The 15,648-nt window shown below is 30.3% G+C and overlaps 3 protein-coding genes across 11 annotated transcripts in view; 2 read left to right on the forward strand and 1 right to left on the reverse strand.

Annotated features, from left to right (window-relative positions):
* The first annotated feature begins 552 nt into the window (after nucleotides 1-552).
* LOC109599976 (lon protease homolog, mitochondrial) lies at nucleotides 553-4,853 on the forward strand. Of its 4 annotated transcripts, XM_049964755.1 has the most exons (12): nucleotides 553-862; nucleotides 923-1,021; nucleotides 1,074-1,329; nucleotides 1,493-1,935; nucleotides 1,990-2,294; nucleotides 2,356-2,585; nucleotides 2,640-2,832; nucleotides 2,887-3,250; nucleotides 3,306-3,471; nucleotides 3,554-3,737; nucleotides 3,796-3,985; nucleotides 4,574-4,853. In XM_049964755.1, exons 1-12 carry the CDS (start codon nucleotides 629-631, stop codon nucleotides 4,742-4,744), a joined length of 2,835 nt encoding a protein of 944 aa, XP_049820712.1. In that variant the 5' UTR covers nucleotides 553-628; the 3' UTR covers nucleotides 4,745-4,853. The 4 variants fall into 4 exon arrangements, with proteins under 4 accessions (XP_049820712.1, XP_049820709.1, XP_049820711.1 ...); XM_049964752.1 differs by having other exon boundaries at nucleotides 553-1,021; XM_049964754.1 differs by having other exon boundaries at nucleotides 553-1,021; nucleotides 1,544-1,935.
* A 1,788-nt stretch (nucleotides 4,854-6,641) lies between these two features.
* Nucleotides 6,642-13,272, forward strand: LOC109599963 (myogenesis-regulating glycosidase). 5 transcript variants are annotated; one of them, XM_049964857.1, is made up of 6 exons: nucleotides 6,642-7,048; nucleotides 8,373-8,428; nucleotides 10,788-10,935; nucleotides 10,991-11,421; nucleotides 11,476-12,802; nucleotides 12,853-13,272. In XM_049964857.1, the coding sequence occupies exons 1-6, from the start codon at nucleotides 6,818-6,820 to the stop codon at nucleotides 13,177-13,179; spliced, it is 2,520 nt and encodes an 839-aa protein (XP_049820814.1). In that variant the 5' UTR covers nucleotides 6,642-6,817; the 3' UTR covers nucleotides 13,180-13,272. The 5 variants fall into 5 exon arrangements, with proteins under 5 accessions (XP_049820814.1, XP_049820815.1, XP_049820818.1 ...); XM_049964858.1 differs by lacking the exon at nucleotides 6,642-7,048 and adding an exon at nucleotides 7,830-7,973; XM_049964861.1 differs by lacking the exon at nucleotides 6,642-7,048 and adding an exon at nucleotides 8,020-8,038.
* A 393-nt stretch (nucleotides 13,273-13,665) lies between these two features.
* LOC109607133 (microtubule-associated protein futsch) overlaps nucleotides 13,666-15,648 on the reverse strand; it is a 155,697-nt gene continuing 153,714 nt past the window's right edge. For both annotated transcript variants that reach the window (XM_049964709.1, XM_049964708.1), the window contains exon 6: nucleotides 13,666-15,644. In XM_049964709.1, the coding sequence (XP_049820666.1) occupies nucleotides 15,475-15,644 (170 nt within the window). In that variant the 3' untranslated portion in view covers nucleotides 13,666-15,474. The remainder of the gene's footprint in view (nucleotides 15,645-15,648) is intronic.

Consider the following 15,648-nt stretch of genomic DNA (forward strand, 5'->3'; position numbering starts at 1 on the left):
TGCACTTCAATATAGCAAATTTGTTGTAGAAATATCACAACAGAAATTATTTATTATTCTTCTTGCACTACCCGGATTTTTTTATACAGAAATAAATGTCTCTCATTTATAATTATATTATATAGTTGTATAGTTTTCTTGTTCAATATATCAAAATTACCCCAAACAGACTAAAAGAATAATTCTATATTTTCCTTAACAACTAATATTATATAAACAATATTAAATAAAAAGAAAAAGTGGTCCACGGAAAAGGCAAATTGTAAAACATCAAAATTAAAAAATTGCAACATTTGACTTCCCGTGTTAAAAAAATAAAAGTTATGTTCTTGAAACATTTTCAACAGGGGAACAGAAAAATTGAATAGTTCTTTTGTGCTGTTTTTGGGGGATAATATGACGCACAAACATTTCAGCGAAATCTCCAAAGTCAATTTGGTATGGAATGTCCCATAAATTGCTTGTGCAAATAATTATTACATATTTTTTTCGGGAATATTCTGATAGCGAAAACGTATATAGTGATTTGATGTTCTGACGTTGGCAACGCACAATATTTTGACTTCTGAGACAAGTCACTTTTCGAAATGAATACTGGAATCTTCGTGCGCTCATAATATAATCAAAAATGCATATACTAAAACTGGTAAAAAGTCCTAGTGCCCTAACAACCTATTCAAAATCCATATCAGAGCTGTACAGCCTTTCTACACGTGCGAACGTCCAGTTAACCTCAAATTGCGGTCTAATTCGAGCAGTGCCCCAAACCAGGTTTCTAAGCAGTTTAAGGAGCGCCCACACGAGCAACTTCCTGAAAAGAACTTGTCTCAATACAAAATTTCTAACAGGTGTAAGGTTTTACGTAAGCAAAGAGAGTGATGATGAGCATCGAGGGAATTCTGAGGAACATTTTAATCCACAGTTGCCGGCTACTGTAGCAGTGCCTGATGTGTGGCCTCATGTTCCCGTTATTGCAATCAACAGAAACATTGTCTTTCCCAGGTTTATAAAGCTCATTGAGGTATGATTTTTAATTTGTAAGTTGTATCAGTCTCCAGTGAACTGTGTTTCAGTTAACTAACCCACAACTCATTGAATTAATCAGGAGAAAAGTCAAGTTGAACCAACCATATTGTGGTATATTTTTGAAAAGAGTTGAGGACAATGAGTCTGAAGTTGTATCATGTATTGATGATGTATATAATGTGGGAGTGTTTGCTCAAATTCATGAGATGCAGGATTTGGGAGATAGGCTAAGATTAGTAGTGATGGCACATAGAAGAATCAAAATTACAGGACAAATTATTGAAAATGATGACAAAATTAAAGGTATGTATATATGTTTTAATAATAACGTGACATAAATAAAACATTTAGTAATAATACAAATATTTCAAATAAAACATAATAAATAAATATTTAAGCCTAATAAATTTATTTTTTCCAATATGGATATGTAGAATTGTTTCTGATGCAACCCTATTTGCTGTAGAAATGAAACTACGTTTCCCACCATTTAATACAACAATGAACGTATTTGTAGACGAGGCGGAAAGTGAAAAGCGTAGACGAAACAATCGACACAAGAACCGGATGAAGAAACCTGGTTCAGACGCGAAACCCACAGTCGAATCTAAAGCTGAGGATGCAGGAGGCGAAAAGAAACCTCTGGGTGAAGGGTTACTTATGGCTGAAGTGGAGAATGTAGTGCATAACAAATTTAGACAAACAGAGGAAGTTAAGGCATTAACACAGGAGGTGATAAAGACAATTAGGGACATTATAAGCTTAAATCCATTGTACAGGGACAGTTTGCAACAAATGATGCATCAGGGGCAAAGAGTAGTTGACAATCCAGTATACCTAAGTGATTTAGGTGCAGCTTTGACTGCTGCAGAGGGTAAGGAACTACAAGAGGTTTTGGAAGAAGTTGATGTGAGTGTCTTTATTTATTTTAATTTTTAAAAGTACAAAATGATATTATTTTAGATTCCAAAAAGACTGATGCTGTCATTGTCTTTACTGAAAAAAGAATATGAACTTTCAAAGTTACAACAGAAAATTGGAAGGGAAGTAGAAGAGAAAGTGAAACAACATCACAGAAAGTACATACTGCAGGAACAACTAAAAGTAATTAAAAAGGAATTGGGATTGGAAAAAGAGGATAAAGATGCAATTGGTGAAAAATTCAGAGAAAGAATTAAGGACAAAGTTTTGCCAGCAGCAGTTCAAACTGTAATTGATGAAGAATTGAACAAATTGAATTTCTTGGAAGGACACAGTTCTGAATTTAAGTATGTATACCTAATATATAGCATATCATATATTTAATGATGTAATATTAATAAAAAATAGCGTCACTCGAAATTACCTTGATTGGTTGACATCATTGCCATGGGGAATTCAGAGCCAAGAAAATTTGAACATTAAAAGAGCTTCTGAAATCTTAGATGAAGATCATTATGGCATGGAAGACATTAAGAGGAGAATTTTGGAATTTATTGCAGTAAGTCAACTTAAAGGAAGTACTCAGGGAAAAATCTTATGCTTCCATGGCCCTCCTGGTGTAGGAAAAACGAGTATTGGTATGGTTTGTTTAAAACTTGTTAGAATTTCCCATAACAATGATTTATTTTTAGCGCGTTCAATTGCTAGAGCTCTAAATAGAGAGTATTTCCGATTCTCAGTAGGAGGAATGACTGATGTGGCTGAAATTAAGGGACATAGAAGAACATATGTAGGCGCGATGCCTGGCAAAGTAATCCAGTGTCTTAAAAAAACCAAGACTGAAAATCCTCTAATACTTATAGATGAAGTTGATAAAATCGGAAAGTAATAAGTTGTCCACATTAAGCAACCAATTTTTTTCACCGCATTAATTTTCAGAGGTTATTCAGGAGATCCAAGTTCAGCACTCTTGGAATTGTTAGATCCAGAACAGAATGCCAATTTCCTAGACCACTATTTGGATGTTCCCGTCGATTTGTCTAAAGTTTTGTTCATTTGCACTGCCAATGTTGTGGAAACAATTCCAGAACCGCTGAGGGATCGTATGGAAATGATTGATATGTCCGGATATGTGGCTGACGAAAAATTGGCAATTGCAAAACAGTATTTACTTCCTCAGGCCATGAAGGACAGCGGATTAAAAGCTGAACATATAACTGTCTCTGATGATGCACTTGGGGTCTTGATCAAGAATTATTGCAGGGAATCCGGAGTTAGGAATTTACAAAAGCACATTGAGAAGGTAACAATGGCAATATTTTTAGTATATGTGAATAGTTTAAATAATTTTTTTCCAGGTTGTACGAAAAGTAGCATTTAAGGTAGTAAAGGAAGAAAACGCATATGTACCGGTGGACAAAACGAATTTATCCGAATTCGTAGGTAAACCTGTGTTCACACAAGACAGAATGTATCCAATTACGCCACCTGGAGTTGTTATGGGACTGGCTTGGACAGCAATGGGTAAAGTTTTAACTCAAATAATATTTTAATACATTAAATTACATTCATGGAGTAAAAGAAAGTAAAACAATTAAATTTTAAGGTGGTTCGACATTGTACATTGAAACAACCACAAGGAGGCTGCCAACTGATAAAGAAGTGGAGGGATCATTAGAACTGACAGGTCATTTAGGTGAAGTAATGAAAGAATCTGCAAAAATCGCACTGACGGTTGCACGAAACTTCCTGAACAAGTGCGATCCTGATAATAAATTCTTGCTTAATAGGTATTATAAGCTATATTATAAATTTAAGTATGCTTATTAATATACTACAATTCACTAGTCATTTGCATCTACATGTTCCTGAAGGAGCAACACCAAAGGATGGTCCAAGTGCGGGCTGTACTATTGTCACTGCCCTGTTGTCTTTAGCCAAAAACGAACCAATTAGACAAGATTTGGCAATGACAGGTGAAGTCTCATTAATGGGAAAAGTGTTGCCAGTAGGTGGCATAAAAGAAAAAACAATTGCGGTAAGTAGCTTAGGATGTGTGTTGTTCATTTTTATATATTCCCATGCTTTGTCCTTTTCACCTCACTTCCTTGCAACAATTCCTGGACATCCCATATGCAAATGAAAACCAAAATGTTCGTTTTATTGATATAAATCATCCTGTTTTCAGGCCAAAAGATCTGGTGTGAAATGCATAATCCTTCCTGAGGAAAACAGAAAGGATTTCAATGACTTGCCATCATTTATTACTGATGGAATTGAGGTCCATTTTGTTAGTCAATACAATGAAATTTATGATATTGTATTTGACAAAAGCAAAGAGGCTGGAAAAGCATAGGGAATAGGTCTACAAAGTACTTTGTTGAGTGTACTGTTATTTTCGTTACTCTTAAGGAATAACAAATAAGCTGTTACTTATGTTTAATGTTTGTTATTCCTGAATTTTAGAGCTTTAATTTTATTTATAAGTAGAATCTATGTGAATAAAATGTTTTATTACATTTTTTATTCCAGTTTTTTGTACTGTTGTAAATAAAAAGTTTAAATTTTTAATACGCAATTTCATTTATTTCTATGTTACCCTATTAAGCATGTAATTTTATTCTAGGCGAAAAGATCCGGTATTAAATGCATAATTCTCCCCGAAGAAAACAAAAAGGACTACAATGATTTGCCTTCATTCATAACAGAAGGTCTTGAAGTACATTTTGTCAGTAATTTTAGTCAAGTTTATGACATTGTATTTGGACCAACAAGAGACTCGAACGTGTATGTTTAATTCTTGTTTTTCGTCGGACCAATATTGTACCTGTAAATACAAGACTTTTAACCAAAACTAGTTTAATTACATTATTGTGTAAGTAATAAAATTTAATAAGCAGTATTAATACTTTATTAAATTATTTATATATTCAGTAATTGTTTTGTAAAAAAGATAAACTGCTCATAAATAGTGATATTTGCCGTAAGTAACTGATTTATGAGGATTGCTTATTCAAAAACGGATGTCTTTTGGGTGTTCGTTAGTCTTCCACACCTAAAAACTGTTCTAATATGGGTATACTATAAAGCTTCTAATAAGTTTAACCTTAACATTGATCCTTCAACATAATTTTATGTAATGAAAGATGTTAATGTGTTTTGTCTGCAATTTTATTAAATTAAGTACCCATTAAAAGCTCAAATTTCAACATCTATTGTTATTAACTAGACTTTTAGAATTGCAAAATTATGTAGGAATGATATTGTTCTTCCGTTTATATTTACAATGCAACAGTAGTTTATAACTATTCTGGTGAATAGTAAGTAATGTATGTCCAAGAAGTTAGTTCAATCAGTAAGTATAAAACTTTATTTTTTATTTAAAATCATTACAATTTATAATAAAAATTGAATTAATGTTTTAAGTGGATTAATACGAAACAAATTGTCACCAATATACGTCCTTGTAATTGACTCTTTACGTACATGCATTTCAATAGAGTTAGATTTCAATATGAACAACAAAAAACTGTATCTTGTTTAAATATAAGTACGTGTGTACATAGTTACAACATTACCTACGTAAATAAGCATTGAAATTAATAACCATATTATGGGTTAAGGTTTAAAATCAAGAATGAATATCTAAGTTATTTGTAGGTGATATTTTCTTTAATAAGATAAAAATAAAATACAGCTTTAAATTAGCTTCTCTGCAATTTTAAAAAAATTCTTGCGTGTAGGACGCAGTTAATTAAGTCTCATGTAGAGTCGTTTAGATTAAATTTGTAATTTTAGTTGCTAATAATGCAGTTAAAAAAACGACAGTGACGTTGTCCTGTATGGCATTGCCATAATAACAAACGTATAACGTGTAAAATGTTAGTTCTTGAACAGATCCTTCAATTAAAACAGCGCGTTATGTGAACACAGTGTAATTTATAGTGTGTCTAATGTAAGTATAATATTTAATGAAAGCTTTGAGTATTTGCTTGTTTTGTGTATGTGTCAATCAATTTTTATCTAAACATAAACTCAAAAAAGTAACTATTTTTTTATTATTTGGATAAATGATAATACATTTACAGTTACTAATGTATTTTATTCAATTAAAGTAAGTATAAATTTAGTAGTATTCAGTAAATTCGTAGATTTTTATCATAAAATTTACTTTATTCATTTTATAATATAATTAGTCAATGAAATTTATGTTTTACGACAATTTAAATTTAATTTCCACATCTCATAAGTAAATTTAATTCTTCTTTTTTTCCTTATATAAAAATGCACATTTATTGATTAACTATGCAGTATTTGTATTTAATAAAAGCAATAAAAGATATTGCATAAATAATCCCACAACGCGCACGGACCATGATACCGTAGCATCTTGATGCAATGTAGTGAAACGAGAAGTGAAATATAATGTTGTTAAAAAAATATTTATTCGACTAATTAGATTAGCACCTATATGTTCAAACAATATTGACTTTGCTAATTATTTTTTTACATCACTGAAACAATGTTTTAAATTTGTGACGGCATAAGGTAAATGGTAGTTTGCATAATTAGACCTTATGGTCGAATTTTAATGTTTGAATGGCAAATATTTGATTTACATCTAATTAATTTTACAAATATTAGTACCCTAACTAGTAACATATCTCATTTTTAATCATAATAATCTGTTGCAGGACTCCACTGTCGTAGATATGCTGGTTTCTGAAATCTATTTCGTTTTTTGTGACCAGTGATATGCACAAGGTGTTATTATACTAGAATTACCTGCAGTTAAATTAGTTTTCGTCGGACAGTTTAAGTGATTGTTTGGTGTGGTTTAGTAATTGTTTTATGTGGTTATGTCCGAATAATGAATAAACGTAAGGTCCAAATAGCTGATGAAGTTCCAACGATTGTGGTGGATTCATCTTCAAGGAACGACTTACCTTTTGCGGACGAAGAATCTACATTACTTCAAAATGAGGGATCCACGGAGGAACCTGAGCATGAGAAACTGGATAGAAGAGATTCTTTGAGAAGAAATAGTATTTCACTGCCGAATTTGGATGATCTTGATGTGTTAAAGCAGAAAGTTGCAGCGGTAGGTATTTTTTATCTGTAGTTCACATTAATACAGAATAGTAATTAGAGTAATGTATTTTTAACTTTTTAAAATATTTAACAAATAAAGACAAGGACATCAACTTCCTCAATTGTATGTTTTTTAAAATCCAATTTCGTGTACTTTATCAGGTATATTATTAGAAATTACTTTTCGTGACTGACTTCAAATTTATTTATTCCTTATTCCTAGTAATAAAAAAATATAATTTATAAATAAACGTGGGAAATGGCTGTCATAGTTATGTGTAATTATAAATTATTATATGACAACAATTTTCTTGGGAGTTTAATTTAGTTAATAAGACAATTTGTTATCATTATTTTTTTAGTTTTTTAATAGATACCATTAAACTATACATACGTAATTTACAATAAATTTTATATTTTTGGTGTAAATGATTTCTATTATTATTATTATACATTTTTTATATTTATTATTTATATAAATATATATAAACTACGAAACTATTATTTAGATATTTTAAAACAAAATGAATGAAGGTGAATCATAAAAGTGTCGTGAATACAAATTTCATGTGAATCATCACCGTTCTGTAAAGAATGTTTTAAATAATAAAAAACTATAAATTATTAAGATTTGTGTAAAAAATAAATAAATTTGATAAATGAAAACATTGACCGAAGAGACAAGTTGAATTCTTTAGTATATCTAATTATCAAAACGTAGTATTCATGACCTTGGTGAAATCAATTTGAATGCGTATTTTGAAGAATTTAAACAGTTTCTTAATGCCAAGTGAAAATAATACACGTGATAGTAAAATTATTAAAAGATGGTTGACGAATTCGATAGAAAAATACCAAGTTTGCGTAGTATATTTCCGGAATTAAACAATGTTGAGATCACATCGTCGGATAGCAGTGAAGACACTAACTGCCAGGTATTCTATATTGAGAAAAAATCAAATAAAACTAAATAATAACTAGTTGGGATATTGTTTTGAAGGTTAGTACTACTATAACTTAGTAGTGTACAACAATAAAGGTAATTTCAAATATTGACATTGAATTTCTACCTTTATTAAAATTGAAATAATACATGTTAATGATTTAAGGAAATATGAATTAATTATTAACATCATGCACACGGTTTGACACATTTGCATGAATTGTATTTGTTTATTTATTACGTTCTTGATATAACCTTAACATATTTTTTATATTTTATTCATTTATCTTCAAAGCAACCACAATTAAATATTTTAAACAGTGCAAATTGGTTATTTTAAATTAAATTTTGATTTTAAGTATATTTTAATTAATTATCACTGTTATTTCAGTTATCCGAAAGCCCAGAAGATGAACTTTCGGAAGATGAAGAAATTACTACATTCAGGTAAGGTATAAATAAACTAATGATTGTATCATTAGACGGGTGCAATTATTAGATACTCTATAATTTTAGAAATCCCAGAGCTATTTGAATATCAATAAACAATAAAATTACAAAATTGCTTAAGATCATGTTGACTATAAAATTAATGATGATGATGTAAATAAAATTGTTTACTTTATTTGTTGTGAAGTAAATAACAGTGGTTTAGTTGTTACCTTGATTAAAATGTAACAGTTTGTAAGATATCTGATTAAAAGTGTTAATGTGCAATGTGCAATTTAAAATAAATATTGTATAAACAATATATGTAATATATACATTGTGACGAATAACAACAAATTGTCATTTTATTGGTTTAAGCGAGAAATTCTCGATTGTACTTGTATATAAGAATCAGATTAGATAAGATGTTTTATTTCACGTGACAAATTGTATATGTATTAAAAATATGAGTTCCAACAAATTAACTGAAACTGTTAAGTTCATCGATAATAATGACAAAAATGAAAATTCGACAGAAACAAGGTAATATATTTATTACTTTATTATAGTAAGATAATGTAGATAATTTTTTCTTATTGACACGTCCTCTGTGGTGAACATATAATTAACTTTCTGACATACATTTCATAATGCATTAAAATTTCCACTGTTTTGTCAATAACAAATACATGTACACAATATTAGGTATATTGTACAATAATAATTATTTATATATAGACTTATGTTTGTACTTTTTATTTTATCGCAATTAATTGCTTAATTTAGATATACGGTTTTAATATTAAACTGTGCAACTACATACAAACAACGAATGATTATGAGTGACAGTCAATTATCTTAATACCTTTAAGCGAAAAACTCTACGACTTCCTTGTGACAGACTTAATTTAAATATCCGTTTCCTCTATTGCATTTTATCTTAAAACAGTACGTGGATTATAATCTTTAAAACATCATTTTAGGAATACTTTTTCTCAATGTTAAATTAAATATTTAATTTAAGATAACGAAGAACAAATTCTTACATTTGCATTATCAAACATCGTCAGTGTCGTGACAAGGAAATCTTAACTTAGCTTAAGACTGTTTTTTCGTTGAACCATAGTTCCTAGACTACCATTAAAATATTGAACAATGACCTCTTAAACGAATAAACTGCTTGATTAAATAATTTGATACTGCAAACACCAATAATATTAAAGATGCAAGTATTATTATTTTAATTTAATTGGTACATTTAAGTTATTTATGCAAAATTTCTAAAAATATTTATTGGTCTTTAATATTTGTACTATGATATTAATGAAATACATAACTGATTAAACCAATCAATGATTTACTTAGGCATTTCTATAAAAATTTATTTGTAAATAAATCATTACTGTAATTATAGTTTGTAAAACTTGTTTGTTATTATCAAATTAGAGATTATTTGAGATAGTTTCTGTGTATAGAATGACTAAAAGCCATTTAACTTATACCTACCTACTCTCCGAAGATATGGTGTCAGACACTGAGTAGCAGACAAGTTATTGGTGTTTATATTATCAAAGATTGTCGTTATTACGTTTAATACAATAATTATCAATTGTCCCCTCGGAGTTCACCAAGTTGATAAGAGATTGAAATGCCGTACGAGAATCCCTGTGTTTGCCATAGTTGCTTATGAAATTGTGAGCGATGATTTAGTGGAATAGTTTGTTTTTAATTGGTGAGTCTTTCAATTCCTAGTTTACTTTTTAAAATGTAAAGTTATTACAATGGCATAATTGTAATTAACTAGTTATTGTGAAATCGAAATATAGTTTTTTATTATGCAATAATTACATATATTACATGTATAATTTATAACAATATAGAAATTTAATTTATGTTGTAGTATTTTTTATTTTTGCTCGGAACAATTTTAGACCTATTTAGTTTGTTAAATATTAATTATGTGGTTCATAATATGAAAATGTCTAAACAAAAGGTAATGTAATTTATATTGTATATTTTATTTAATGTGAAATGTTTATTTTGTATTAGATATTCTCAACATATTTTAAATACATGTAGATTTATTTTCAATTTTTTTTAATAATAATAATTAGATACAGAAATAAATAATGCATCAATTTAATTATAGATGATAAGTAATAAAATTTAAATAAACAATTAATTTTTTTAATAGCTGTTACAAGTTAATGATTAAAATAAAATCTAATAGGTAATTTTTCGCTAAAAATTTTCACAAAGATTTAATTTAATATGAATGGGAACAAACAATATTACACTAAAATTTCTTTATTCATAACAATTTCATAATTCAGATTAGTGTATGTTGTTCTATACAAATAATAATACACGTTTTCAGAACTCCCTTGCGTAATGCGAGAAGAAAATCAGTCACTAGTCCAAGGATGCTTAGACCACCCGGAGATGAAGAATCTGGAAGCAATTCCCCAGCCCACTCTGTTACGTCAAATAACTCATTTGCTAGCTTATTACGGGAAAAAATTCAAGTAACCTGTGACAAAATATTTGAGACTTGTGTATAATATTGTGTTTTTCGTGCAGGTCGTACCAGAGGTGTGGAAAAAGAAATCACCAGACTACAAAACTCGGATATTCGTTGGGATATTATTCATTACAATAGTCGTATTAATAATATGTGCTTATTTCCTCTACCACCAAAAAATTCTACATAAAGCTTATTTTGAAAAAATCAAATTAAACAATGTAAAGAAAGTTATGAGGATATACGACGATGACGGAGTAGAAGTAATTAAAGTCCGATTAGGAACAACACTAAATTATGATAAAAGTCTGCCGTGTCTTCCCGAGCATGTGAAAAATGACAGCAGTAAATGTTTAGAATGGATGCACAACGCGCGACTTTACATTAATGGATACAAGTATCGCAACCTTAAATGTTATAACATCCACTGGATTTCTTTATCTAAACGTACGGATCCTACCGATTGTTTCATCATGAATGGGGATCACTGGTAAAAAATAACGCATTTTTCTTATTTCACTGTTGAAAAATTGTCATATTTTAGGTATGGAGGCGGTCAAACTGCTGAAAACGCATGGCCTTTGGAAAAAGGAAATCACACATTCCACCCGTTTATAACAGGAACAGTTGACAAACACGAATGGGGCAACGTTTTAAAACGTTATTTTATTTCTTCTAAAGGGGCAGTCGTCATGATAGACAACGAATCTCCTTTGTATGTCTCCGTAACGGAAAAAGAATTGTGTCTTCGAGCCAAATACGACGATTTTGCGTTCGCCAATAAATTTACACCTACAGCTGAGTTGAACTACAGCATATGTGCGTCTAATAATATGTCACAGCTTCATTCTAAATTTGCAGAGAGTTCGCGTTGGGATGAGTTGAGAAAAGAAGACAATGATTTTATTAATAAAATGATTGCGGAACCACTGTGGGAAGTGACAACTGCAACCAAAGAGGAACTCACTGTTGATACACTCAATGCATTTTCGATTGCCATTACGAATATTACGGAAAAAATCAGTAAATCAGAAGAGGGAAACATTTTGAAGTTAGGACACATACTCATTAACGAATTCTGGCAAAAACACATCGGAGATTTTGAATTAGATGAGACGCGGTTTCCTTCTCCCGAAGAGACAGTCGAGAAACTTCATAGAAGAGGGTTTGGAATTGTGTTCTCAATACAACCTTACATTTCCACCGAAAGCTCTAATTTTGCTGAAGCAGTAGAAAGGGGCTTATTGGTATCGGAGAGATTTAGTGACAGAAGAATTCCGGCCTTGACAAGATACAAAACATTACAAAGTGCCGGTGTACTGGACGTTACGAATAATCGTAGTGTTACATGGATATCAAAGAAGTTAAAGAATATTACAGAAAAATATAAAATTAAACTGTTCAACTTGGATGTAGGTACTGCTTATAATATGCCACATTATTATCAATGTGAAAAACTACTTCTCAATCCGGATCAATACAAAACACTGTTTGTTAAAAGTCTGCAAAATGAAATAAGCATTTTTGGAGTTAACAGTGCGATTGAAAGACCTCCGCCACCTACATTTGTGTTTTTACCTCCATTTGAGTCCTCTTGGGAAGGACTTCGAAGAGTAATTCCTACGATTCTGACCTACGGTATTCTTGGTTTTCCATTTATTATTCCCGGAGCAGTTGGTGGTGATTTTAAACCAACACAAAAACTAAAACACTCCAATGGTACTGAAGAGGAAGTATTGGACGAGGAATTGTATATTAGATGGCTGCAACTATCTACATTTTTACCCGTGTTAAGGTTTAATAAGATTCCTAGTGGTAGTAAGAAGTTTTTGGATTTGGATATACAATGGGCAGCATTCAGACACAAAGAGGTTAATTTTTAAACATACGCAGTGACTTGTTACAAATATTTAATTTTTAGGTTTCTCCGGTCCTAAAGAGGTTCTCAAATGATGCCATTGTTTATGGATATCCAATAATAAGACCTCTCTGGATGTTAGATTCGAATGATCCGGCTTGTCACACTGTCACGGATGAATTTTCGATAGGGGATAACTTAATTGTTGCTCCGATTTTGCATGCCGGCGCCAGGGAAAGAGAAATATACTTACCAGCTGGCGTCTGGAGAGATGGAATCGACGAGAGTTTGAAGAGGGGTAGTAGGTGGATTCACGACTATAAAGTTGATGAAGGAAAAATTGCTTATTTTGTAAAGATAACAGATAAAATGCAAGGTTTTAGAATGTAGCATGTTGTCATTTTTAGACTTTTTCGTTATTTATATTCTCATTCATTCCTTCTATTGTGATAATCTTTATTAATAAACCATTTAGACTGATTATCTATTAAATTCTATTTTTTCATTCACCTTGAACCTTTATCTTCAGATATAAAGTCTACCATAAGTCACATTACGAAGTACAAAAGTTGTTAATTTACTTATTTTGATAGAAACGTGTCAACGTTACAAAACTTGGTGTACTTAAGTTTGTAGGGTCAAAAATTTAAACAAATTTGATATATGCTGTAAAGGGTACCATATACCTCGTATAGATCATTTACAAACCGTCATAACTTTTTTGTCATTTACTGTACAAGATTTAATGGCAATATTTTTTTTATTCTAAGGTAAATTAATGCAAATAAATTTAATTCCATCTCGAGAATGTCTAGATTTTTTAATCTAGAAGATACTGAGTTGGTACATTAAAGGTTTTGAAATAAAAATCAGAACTATTTTTAAAATTTATTTTTTTCTCATACATATCCCATACATTAATTGCGATTGAATATATGTAACTTTATAACATTTTAAGCTAAAAGATCAAATTTTTGACTAGAAGCTATATGTTTCTTTAATATATAGATAATTTAAAGTGAAACTGCACGTAACATTAGATGTTTCTTATGTTTCAACATAAATATAAAGTGACTCTCTCACATAATATAATTCAGTAAAAATCAATCATTATAATGTGCGTTTAACAAAAGAAGAAAAAAAAAAATAATAAGAAGATTACTAACGACCACTTAAGTGACAATTTAAATAAATAAACATTGATTGATACTGATTATATTTCTAACAGTTCTACCGAATTCAATTTTATTTTATCTTCACGACTTTCCAGATGACGCACTTCGCGAGAATTTTAGAAAAACCTTCAAGGCATACTCAGATAGCACCATACTTACATATTTAGTTAACAATATCTTTTATTGTGTACTAAGTACAAGCTCAATTTTGCCTCAATTAACTTGTCCAATTTTCGAGTTCAGAGAATTTCGAGTGTTCGTATTCTGTGGCCCCACTACCATAAACAGCTAACACGTATACGAATTTATAAGCTTAAACCAAGTTGTTTCTGCGCTTTTAATAAATATATACCAAAATACATTATCAAGCCTCCTCTATCTGAAAATAACAAATAATCTGAACTCAAAAAGCGACAACACTTAGGTCTAAATAATACTATAAAATTCAATAAACGCTAATAATACCAATCACACCGTAAGCATTTCGTATCTTATAGGCCCCAGTATAACAATAAATAACGCTAGTGAAATAAAAAACAAAAATCATGAAACGACTAATATTTTGGCCATTAAATAGATGTATCAATAAATAAACCTAATACTAATATAATAAATATGATTTACACAAAAACACATAAACTCAAAACGAAGGAAAATGAAGCGTAAGACTTTTCTTTGGCATAGTGATCCTAAAAAAGCGTGTCTGTATAAAATGCAATAAATGAATAAACACGGCCTCAGTACATTTAACCGCCGTTACTATCAACTATTAATGCTAACAAAAACTAGGGGTATCACATCAGATATATATAAGGTTTGTTAATACATATAAAGCAACAGAAATAATTACATAGTCGAGAGCATTAACTCCAACGAACGTAACAAATTTCTAGGCGGTGTTTGCGAATTTCTATTACTCCATATTAAAATATCGGTGAGCCTACTATAAAATACAGATTGTCTATGGAAATTGGTTTCAGTTAATGCAAACTATTTAATTATTTCTTGCATCTCTAGCCTTGATGTCGATAGCTCACATTTTTTATTCTATTCTAAATTTGTATTTATACACATAATTTTACGTGTTTACGTCTCAATAAACTTTTACCGACATTCTTTCATCAATAATTCTGTTCGAGAATAATTGAGGAAGACTGCACATAAACAACATTAAATGTTCAAATTTAAAATGTCCTAAATTTGTTCTCCTCGAACCAGTCTAAATTTAAGTGTGATTTAGTTGACTACCTATTACATCTCTAATCTAATTAATTGAGTTAATTGGTTTTATGAAGACCGTTTAACAATAATTTTAATTAAAGAGGTAATAACAAGGAAGATATTAGATATACCTTGGCGTAAAATTGTAAATGGACGTTTCGAAAATTTTCTGATTCCAATGTTTTCCGGATTTCGTTGTGGCTGGAAAGCCTCTGTTTTTTGGGAAGATGATTATTTATTTATTGCTGAAACAATATATTAAAGGAAATGGCAACGAAAAAGTTTTAATTTAGAATTCAAGACGGTATGCTGAACATGATGTTTCATGATCTTGAAGATTGATAGTGCAACGGCTGGCGGATGGTGACAAATCAATTTTGTATTTGGTCAGCAATTCCTCGTTTTCTGCCACCCAATATCCTAAGATATCAGTGTCATAGGTGGGGATAATTGTGACTTCTGT

The sequence above is a fragment of the Aethina tumida genome, chromosome 3 (genome assembly GCF_024364675.1).
Source record: "Aethina tumida isolate Nest 87 chromosome 3, icAetTumi1.1, whole genome shotgun sequence".
Classification (NCBI taxonomy): domain Eukaryota; kingdom Metazoa; phylum Arthropoda; class Insecta; order Coleoptera; family Nitidulidae; genus Aethina; species Aethina tumida.

Excerpts from the sequence above, each read along its gene's own strand:
- LOC109599976 (XM_049964752.1), top strand. The coding sequence starts at position 629 with ATGCATATACTAAAACTGGTAAAAAGTCCTAGTGCCCTAACAACCTAT. Across the intron at positions 2,295-2,355 it reads GGACACAGTTCTGAATTTAA|CGTCACTCGAAATTACCTTG; the intron begins GTATGTATACCT and ends AATAAAAAATAG. Across the intron at positions 3,251-3,305 it reads TACAAAAGCACATTGAGAAG|GTTGTACGAAAAGTAGCATT; the intron begins GTAACAATGGCA and ends ATTTTTTTCCAG.
- LOC109599963 (XM_049964857.1), top strand. The coding sequence starts at position 6,818 with ATGAATAAACGTAAGGTCCAAATAGCTGATGAAGTTCCAACGATTGTG. Across the intron at positions 8,429-10,787 it reads GAAGAAATTACTACATTCAG|AACTCCCTTGCGTAATGCGA; the intron begins GTAAGGTATAAA and ends ACACGTTTTCAG. Across the intron at positions 10,936-10,990 it reads TATTACGGGAAAAAATTCAA|GTCGTACCAGAGGTGTGGAA; the intron begins GTAACCTGTGAC and ends TTTTTCGTGCAG.